The sequence below is a fragment of the Cololabis saira genome, chromosome 3 (assembly GCF_033807715.1).
Source record: "Cololabis saira isolate AMF1-May2022 chromosome 3, fColSai1.1, whole genome shotgun sequence".
NCBI classification, from domain to species: domain Eukaryota; kingdom Metazoa; phylum Chordata; class Actinopteri; order Beloniformes; family Belonidae; genus Cololabis; species Cololabis saira.
This window is the reverse complement of record NC_084589.1, coordinates 20,291,554-20,301,659: the sequence shown is the minus strand read 5'-3', so window position 1 is coordinate 20,301,659 and position 10,106 is coordinate 20,291,554. Positions and strand designations below refer to the sequence as shown.

Here is a 10,106-nt window from a genome sequence, read left to right as displayed (position 1 = left end):
GCCCTGTGTCATCTAGGAACAACAGAGACAGAAAATACGAAAACTGGAATACTCACAGGACCATAAGGATTCGGGAAATGTATAATATACCCCATACTATATCATTGTTGCAGGTCATTGTGAGCCTTAAACTAGAAGAGCATCATTAGGCTCCTATGAAACTATAACAGCCACTAGGCTAATGTCACAAACTGGTCTTTATCATGCAAATACACAACATAAAGAACACTACAATGAGATAAGGAACCAGCTTAGTTTTATAAACAACATTATACACATAACAATATTGTAAACATCGTTATTTATGGGAATATGTCAAGATCTGATTATAGTTAGGCTATCAAGTTCTTTGTGTACTTAAGATAGTTTTAATAAAGTTAACCAAGTACAGAATGATCATATAATGTCACTCAAACTATGATACAGCTGCCACTCAGGAAGGGTTATCATACCAAAATATCATCTACAGACATGGATATTTTCAAAAATCATAAATATGTTTTGTCACCTTGAGTGGTACTGACAAGTGAAATTTTGGGCTCTGGCCCATGGACTAATACAGGGGAATGTAACTACAATCCTCTTGTAACTATAATGTGCGTAAATAAACTCACTACAAGCCATAAATACACGCTAAAAAACTCTGAGGAAATATCATATGAATGTACTATTATTGCAAGGTTGTAATAAAATTTTAGGGGCCCTTGGTCCTGAACATGAATAACCGCACCAAAAGATCAACATAAAGGTGCAAACTGTGACAAAGAGATGTAAAATGACTCAAAACAAAGTCTCAAAATACATAAACAAAGCAACAACCACGCAAAAAAAAACCAATCACTAATCACCTACATTTACTTTGACTTTTATATCTTTGTAGAGAGTGTGAATTCAAGGTATTTCACATATTTCTAAAATGTATTCAATTCAATTTTATTTATATATTGCTTTACGGCATCAAAAAAAAGAACACATTCAAATACATTAAATACACACATAAAAGTATAGTATTAATTACCAACTTAAAAAAAACATTAAATCAGCCATAAGTTCTATCACAAAGGAATGTCTTAAATTAAAACTTAAAAGCCATGACAGAGTTGGCCTTTCCTTTCCAGACAGAGATCTGGTTCCATAGGGAGGATCTTGAAAACTACAAGCTCCTATTCTGGATTTGAACACTGAGAACTTTAAGTAAACCTGCAGATCAAGTGCTCTGGTATGAAACAATGAGGTCTTTAGGATTAGATGGGGCAAGGTCATCTAGAGGTTTATATTTTATAAGAATTTTGAATTGGATTGTATACTGCACAGGCAGCCAATGTATGTGCCAAAACAGGGCATTACCAGTCAGAATTCTGGCAACAACTGAAGCATTCTAATACAATTATTTGGGCATCCAGCTAAAATGGTATCGCAGTAGTCCAGCTTTTTTTCCAGGTATGATGTTGTCTGACTATGTTGCTCTTTGTGCTGTAGCGTTTTTCACAATTCCACACTATGTCCTGTAGGCCTACAGGACCAAGTGTCATGTAAACTGTTACAGTCTCCATATAACCAGTTATTTGTCTTAGAAAACTTTTTTCAAGGATTTTGACATCAAAGGAATGTTAAAAATGGGTATGTAATTGTGTAACTCTTTGGCATCAAGACTATTTGGGAGGTGGTTTCACAAAAGTTAACTAAAATAACTGGTGCATAACCAGTTGACAATGAATTATGAATCTCGTCAAAGAGGGACGTTAAAGACGGCTAGAGAAAAAAAAAATATATATATAAATAAAAAAATATAATAAAAAAAACTTCAAATAATGATGAGAAAACTGGCTTATAGTCTTCTGGGCTAGCAAGACCAGCAAACTGCAGAGAACAGTTTATCTGCTGCTAGTCAAGGTCTGACCACAGTTGAGCACAACTGGGAGGTCAGGGTGCTGGAGAAACCCAACGCACTGGCACTGTGTCCAGAAAAGGGCAGTGATGAAGAGCAGCTCTTTGCATCATTGTAAAAGGGGATGGAGTGTCTGTTGATTATGAAAAGGGACGGCTATTACGTTTAGTATAAGCTGAAACATATGTGATCTTTCGCCAATTTGTCTGTAATTTTCTTACAGATGTCCCCAAAAGCATGCCTCTAGAATTAAATACAATCTTACAAGTATCTTAAAAGTTGTCCTGCACCAGTCTGAACTACATTTACTGTTTCTGTAATTAAGATCCTAGATGTCTGAAACTGGACATTTATTCAAAAAAGCTCCTGTGTTCACATAAAGAAACTTTTTTTTCTCTTGTCATAGCTTTCAGAATCAAAATGTGAACACATGAATCAAATATTCATCCGGTGATTTGACAGTCTGAAAGATAACAGTTTTTACTCTGCAGAATGTTACTGCAAAAACCCAGAGTATTTCTTTACATCCAAAATATAATAGTGGTGTCATGCTTCATTTGGTGGCATTTGTTCTCAGAAAATGAGCTCAGTTCTGCTTTGATTTGCAGCTCTTTCCCTCGTTGATTTTGTACACAATATCTGCACAAGCTTGTGATTCTTTCTTTTTTTTATTTGCATACGATTTCGATTTTTGCAAACACTAAAAGATTTAGGAAAACTCACATCTAAGAATATGTTATTTTCTTTCTTTTTTTGTATGGAAATCCATCCATCCATCCATCCATCCATCCATCCATCCATCCATCCATCCATCCATCCATCCATCCATCCATCCATCCATCCATCCATCCATCCATCCATCCATCCATCCATCCATCCATCCATCCATCCATCCATCAATCATCTCCACCTGCTTATTACAAAAGCACACTTTTATTCAGAGTTTAATCTGCACATAGAGAACATTTATTTAAACTACAGTTCTTTAACTGTTAGTAAAACACTTTCCATTGTCATGGAAACTCATCATAACAAATGTTTAAAAATGTCAGAGTTGTGATTAGAAATCCTTTGAACAGAACTGTATCAAAAGGAAAAAAAATAATCCGATAAAAATACTTCAAAATTATCAAATTAGCACAAAAAGTCAGGAAATCTGTGTTTGGTGGTTTATTTCTTTGTTATTTCCTTTTTAAATGGTTTTTAGACAGCTTCATCTGCTGCTTCCCGTAGTAAAACACTTTCCATTGTCATGGAAACACATCATAACAATAATTATTAATGACCCCAGAATTATTAAATTGTAGTATCGTTAAAAGAGACAGATTTTGTGGTTATTTTCTATATGTGAAGCATTTGCTGGTTTGTTCATGTCAGTCCTAAAATTCAGACAGAAGCTTTTCACTTATTGATTCATGATATTCTGGAGCTGGTTTGTTTTATTCTCTTCATCAAGATATTGATTGAAAAAAATTAAAAAAATTGAAAACCTTAAAAAAAAGAGGGCTAAAGTATCTTTAAACGGTTTAGTTGGGATGAGGTCAAGCAAACAGGTTGTCATTCCACAATATTTAATGACTGACAATGACTCAGATAGATAGGCATATACGAATATTGTTAATTTACATTTATACATATATATTAACACTATTATTCATATGCATTTAAGGCATGCAACAAATTCCCAAAAAGTTGGAAAAGGGGCAATTTAGGGCTAGTAAAGAAATGAAAGACACAAAAGACAAATTATGATTTTATTCCCATCAGTTTTTGTCAACAAGTGATTATAAAGGTGATTTAGGGAATTAGACTGCATACACTCCACAAAATCTGAATATATCTCTACAGGTTAAAGGGGACCTATTATGGCATCTAATACCTATCTTAAACAGACCTTGAATGTCTTAAAAACAAGCTTTTGATTGTTTTTGCTAAATAAATTAGAAATTCAGCCTCCGAGCCATGTCTATATCATCCCAGTCTCTATGCCTTCTTTCTCTATGCGGGATTCTGAGTGGGCGGGGCTATGATAATGAGGCACTGTGCTGATTGGTTGCCTGAATGACGCGATACACCGCTACGAAAAAATGGCGGAAGCTCCGGCCAGCGGATTTACCATGTTACCCTGTCCTAACTGCATGCGATGCAAGCGAGCGTAAGCGACAAAATCAATTCCATTGCTTTATTTTCTATTGGACTGTCCTAACTGGCTGCAGCGATGCAACGACGCAGCACTGCACAGCGTTGAAAGCCGGTTGAAAGCGCTGTAGGAAACAGTCATGGATGATGAACGGCTGATTCAGTTAGTTGAAATGAGAAGTTATCTCTATGATACCTCCTCATTTCACTACAAAAACCTCAACAAAGTGGCAGCTGGCTAGAGGGAGATGGACAAAGAGCGTCCGATGTCACGCATTGCTACGCGATAGTCGGACGGTCGCATGCAGTTACACGGTTTTATACTTGTGGGCGTGGTTTGCATTTTGGTTACGTAACGAAAGGGAGCAGAATCTGAACGGCTCGTAGAAGCCACATCACACTGGATGGCTCATCCGGGCGGCTGTACAGACACTGCAGAATTTGGTTGCTTTCCTCCTTCTCTGAGTTGGCAGGCTGAGGGGAGACCACTTTATATATGTTAAAACAAGAAAAAAACGTGGTCCCCTTTAAGAGAGCACTGTGTGGATGGGGCAGTGTGACTTGTGTTAAGGCAGAAAACCGAAAAGAGATTGAAGTCAATTTAAATATAAAAATTTCTTCATTGGTTTTTATGTGCACTTTACATATCATTCCAACATTGTCTGATTTGGCGGTCTAGACTAAAAAAAACTTTAAACGTCATCTTTTTTTGTTTCAACTAATATCTGTGCCACACTCCAACACTCCAGTCAAAGTCAACAGAGAAAAATCTGCATGCTTGTCAGGTATATTTGTGCTATTGAAGTGAAGCCAGGAAACAACAAGCTTCAATGGGTTTTTGCTCCTTAATAGATAAATATACAACGTTGCACGCAAAGTTTTAATTCACACTGTTAGGCAGAGGCAAAAGAAAGGGGGGGGCGTCACCTTGTGGTGAGTTATTTTAACTGCAGATTACCAAAGCGTTTTAGAGAAGTTTCCATATATATATATATATATATATATATATATATATATATATATATATATATATATATATATATATATATATATATATATATATATATATATATATATATATATATATATATCAAATCAAAAGTAAAGTAATTTCTCAAGTTGAGCATCACATGTATTTGTTTTATTTCAGTTTTGCATACATAGTAGTTGTGCACAATGTAAGGCATAATATAATGGCTCCAACTGGTGGTCAAAACATTTAAATATTTCATCTGTAATTGTAAAGATTCATACACCTTTGAAACGTGTTGTTATTGTTGTTGTATTGATACACAAAATAATAACGTACAATCATTCATAAAATCAGCAGAAATAATAGTTTTCGACATTTTGTTCATTACATTCACCAAGTCAAGACATTCATATGAACATTTCAGTGACAAAATCTCACTACGCAGCTTTATTTATTTAAAAATCATCTTGTAAAAGGTAGCTCAGTCTCTGTAATATGTTAAAATACAAATAAATCACAGGAGAAAATGTTGATGTATAATAAAATACGTACAACTCCTACTCATATATCTACTCTTACATGACTTAGAGCTATTTAAGAGTTAAGGTACAATCGAGGCTTTGCTCCTGGATCTCACTGAATCTCTTGTCAAGTTTATCCGCCATGGAGTTGACCTGGACGGCCCTCAGCATCTGCGGGATCCGCCTCAGTTTCTCCACCGGGGCGTCGGCCAGCCACGCCCTGATCTGGCCCAGGAGAGGGCCTCTCTGCTCGGTGAGGCTCGCGTCTTCATCCCCCCTCTCCTCATCCGAGCTATACATGTTTCTTTTGCATGGAAAGGGCAGGTTATGAAATATGTGAAACAAAACGAAAATGGCAGAAATTAAAAAGAGCAACAAATCCAAGTTTAGTCTCACCTGGCAACAAATCTCTTCATTTTTCTGACACCCATCCTGTGCGCGCTAAAAAACGCTGCGAGGAAGGTCCTCAGCGTCTCACCTGAGAAGATTGAAGCTTTTATTAGTCACAGAAATGCTTTTTATAGACTGTCAAATGTTATCATTTCAATTCACTGCACACAACACAAACCTCCATTCTCCAGATCCTTGCAGGTGCCACACACGGTGTCGTGGAGATTTGAACCGGGGAGGAGCGCAAGCTCTCCGCCTGCGCACTCTTGGTGTTTTACGCACGAATCCACTGCAGACGACGAGTTGGAAAAAAAGCCATCGGAGCACTTTTCACAAACAGTGTCTTCTTTTGATGTACCTGGAAGAGGATAACAACGGCCACTGAGTATTTGAATCCCACTGTGAGAGCAGTTACCATGCACTTTCATCCTCATACTTCCGTCATTTTTCTATCATTATATAAACGTACTATAATCATAATTAATCATAATTGAATGCGGACCTCTAAAGAACTCAATTTGCCTTCCATATGTATTTCTTTGATTGTTATTTTGTTCCTTGTGGGATGGATCATACGATACGAATATAACTGCATTCATGGCTGGTCATGGATCATCATAGAGGTGACTGGGAGATTGGATTTTTGAATTTAGGGTATTGTAGGAGACCGGTTTAATTATGCCTTGTTCTTGTTTATTGGTTGTGTGTGTTGTATTTATTTTTTGTTATTTTGTCTTTTCTTTCTTTTCTTTTAATTTAATTTTTTTTATATATGGCATATATGATATGATATTGTGAGGAAGGGACAGGACTAAATAAGCGTTCTGCTTCCTCCTGTTTCCTCTCCAACACATTGTTTTGCTGTGTGTTTTATTTTTGGATGAGATTGTTAAATTGTTTTGCTTTTTTTATATGTTGATGCTTTTAATTTGATGGGTTTTGTTGTGTTCTAGACAAAGCCAACAATAAATAAACAATAAATGAATAATGTTTTGGTAGTTCATGTGCTATATCTCAGTGAGGGAGGTTGTATCTTATTCCCTGGCTTGCACATGTGTACAGACTGTATTTCACCTTTGGACTGAACACCGTATCCAGCGCCACACTCCGACTGTCTGATGCAGAAGTCATCCATCAGGTAGTAGCCCTGTACGCACCGGCAGACCCTGTTGTTGACTGGAGAACACTCCGTCTCCACCTCCTGGGTGTGTGAGCAGAAGTTGTTGCAGTACAGACACCTGGGCAGGTAGTTCCACAACTCCGTGAAGTGGTCGCTTTTACACGGCTGGCACTTGGTGCGTGTGTTGGCGGTGCAGTGGGCGACCATGTGAGAGCCCGGCGGACACTTCTCGCAGGCCAGCGTTTCCCCTGTGGACGGATCTTGGTGCTCGTAGGTGGGAACGTCAACTGCGGAGCTGGGGAGTCCGTGGTGGACTGCAGGGAACAGGAGCATCACTACCAAGGAAAGCTGCGGAGAGACATGCATTACTGATGTTAGTCTAGCTGCACCAAGGTACCGCTTTCGCCCACATAACTGTGGCATGCAGCATTTCTACTTCACACCAACTACTGGACAGGAATCACAGCGTTACGTAAAGCCTGAATTATGGCCTGAATTAAGAGTTTACGCCGTAGGGTACGGCGTAAGCTCTGCGTTGGTGTAACGCGGAACCATAAATCAGCCTGCACAATGTAATAATATGTTACATATACCTGGTGATTCAAGTCATTACACCAAAATGTGTATTTTCAGATACTTAAAATCACTTTCACGAAATTGAAGTTTTTGTGATATGTGTTATTTTTGAATATATACTTTATATCTCCACTTGTAAGGAAATATACAGGCATCTATATCTTGGTTTCACATTAATGTCACATCTACTTTTTAAACTGAATCAAGTCAGCCCAGTTGCATTTTTACTCTGAAAATATAGAGACAGAACATATATCTGCTAACCGTCTGATCTAATGGGATGTTTAGCTTCCACTGCTTAGAAGCACAAATACATATGTATAGGCTACTGATTATTATAAAATACTTGAATTGAACTCATTAGTTGTTATCTAAACACTCAGCATGTGAAAATAATAATGTTGAATGAAAAATATAAGAAAATACAAAAATAATATATATAGGCTGTCTATCATCAGCTTTATAAATACACATCCTTCACTGCCTCCTTTCAAAATTTATACAATTATTTCATGTTCAATACTCACCATGGTCATAGTCTTTACTTCTGTCAACTACGGTTTGACATACAGTACATGTAGGGATTAGGTTCCTTTTATAGTGATGATGAGGAACTGCAGTTTGCGTGGGCTTGTGAACTGTCATTCATGAGTTGTTAAATCTGCAGCGATGACACATTTCACATAAGAAAATTAAGAAATTTTAAAGATCAGATCAAGGTGATAAGAAAGTCTTAGAAAATATTAGAATGAGGGGCTATGGATGATGTTGTAGCAGTGTAACATGATGGATCACTTTTTATCTAATAGAGAGGGAATTAAGCTGTTTCTGGTTATTTGTTATGTTTAAGATTAATTGAGCTAAGTATTAAGCAGATTTGACACCTGAATATTATATATTTGACTTTATACTAATGAAATAAAATGATGTGAATGTAACACAACATTTTCTCTTCTGTCAAGAAGTAATGTCTGGGGTCTGCAAATTTCATTTAAATATGCTGGCATTTGCTATTAGTGAAGCAAATAATGTCACTTGATATGATAAACGGTTTCACTATAGACAATGTTCATCAGTCCAGGTCTTCAGGACACACTGCCGTGCATGTTTTAGAGGTTTTAAATGTTTAGATGCCTCCCTAACAGACTTGTACAGACTCCACGATAAGAGGATTTATTAATTTGAATCAGATGTGCTGGAGCAGTAAAATACCTGAAACATGCTGGGCAGTGATCCTGAGGGCCATGTTTGAAAAAAAAAAACAAAAAAACTTAAATAACAGAGGTCCACAAATATTTTTTTTATGATATTTGAAGTTATGGAGGTCAAGTTTTCACTGTAAAGTCACACATTTTACAGTTTTCTGTCATTTAAAATGGACTATGTGCAAATTATGTGCAAATAAGTGTGATCTTTGTAAAACATGACACACTTTTATTAGTGATACTTGCAGTAATATATTGAAACTCATGACTCGGAAATATTTGTCATTTATGTACAGAAATCTTCAAGGGAATCTCTTTTTTGCACAACTTGAAAAACTCCTATTTCCCCAGCTTCTAAGAAACGTTTTTTTTTTACTGAAATCTACGTGCAGACATGTCAGTTACCTTTTATGATATTTGACAAAATCAAAATTATTGTCGCATTGAATCTGTCACGTTTTCCTTTGAAGTATGTCTCAGTGACTTTATGATTCAGCTGACTCAATGTTTAAAGATGTGTGAGTCAAATGAGTATCCTGGTTTCAACTCTCATCCTGTTTCCACAGCACACAACGATATATCATGATTGAGCATGTGAGTACCCCACAAATTCATTCTTTTGGTGAGTCAGTTTGACCAGATTTTAGACTTTTTTCTTTTCTTTTTTTTATTGGAAAATAGCTAAAGCTCGATCAATGCTCAGCAAGCTACAGCAAGGGTACATTGAGCTCCAATCATTTTTACACATATTCTTATAAAGATCAATCACAGACTTTAATCCCATCTGTCTGCAGTGACAGTAAAGCCATATTAACCTCTGCAGCAAGTAGGGCTTCTGTATTTGAAATCAGTGCAGTTTTCAAATCAAGACAAGTGCATTTCAGACTGTGGACTGTTATGATGCCCCCCAGTGCAGGAACCCACCCAAACAGCTGTGACCTGCGCCAGATACTGGCAGAACGACATCTGAGATTGCAACAGACTCGAAAAGAAGAAGCTGTGTGGAGCCTGACATATGTAATTACATGTAATTACAGACAAATAACTTCTTTTTCCTTAATTATATGAAAACACCCCACTTGTTCATGATAACCACTTCCAGTTTTCATGGAGAATTCAACTGAAAACACATGGGGAAACTGGTGCAGGCTCTCAGAAAAGGTCAAATTTAAAGGAAGGAATACAGCCTGATGTCAGGAAACCCATGAAGTCTTTGCTTGCGTCACATTGTTTGAACAGATAAATGTAGGAATTTCAGCGATCTGGAAATTGTAGCCGCAGACAAAACAGACTT

At 36.9% G+C, this 10,106-nt stretch overlaps 1 protein-coding gene across 2 annotated transcripts; it reads right to left on the bottom strand.

The window, feature by feature from the left end:
• Window positions 1-5,172: 5,172 nt before the first annotated feature.
• Window positions 5,173-8,207, bottom strand: LOC133440941 (tumor necrosis factor receptor superfamily member 6B-like). Of its 2 annotated transcripts, XM_061718285.1 has the most exons (5): window positions 8,135-8,207; window positions 6,986-7,379; window positions 6,090-6,269; window positions 5,918-5,999; window positions 5,173-5,825 (listed from the first exon to the last, which is right to left on the bottom strand). In XM_061718285.1, exons 1-5 carry the CDS (start codon window positions 8,141-8,143, stop codon window positions 5,591-5,593), a joined length of 900 nt encoding a protein of 299 aa, XP_061574269.1. In that variant the 5' UTR covers window positions 8,144-8,207; the 3' UTR covers window positions 5,173-5,590. The 2 variants fall into 2 exon arrangements, with proteins under 2 accessions (XP_061574269.1, XP_061574268.1); XM_061718284.1 differs by lacking the exon at window positions 8,135-8,207 and having other exon boundaries at window positions 6,986-7,433.
• Window positions 8,208-10,106: the final 1,899 nt, after the last annotated feature.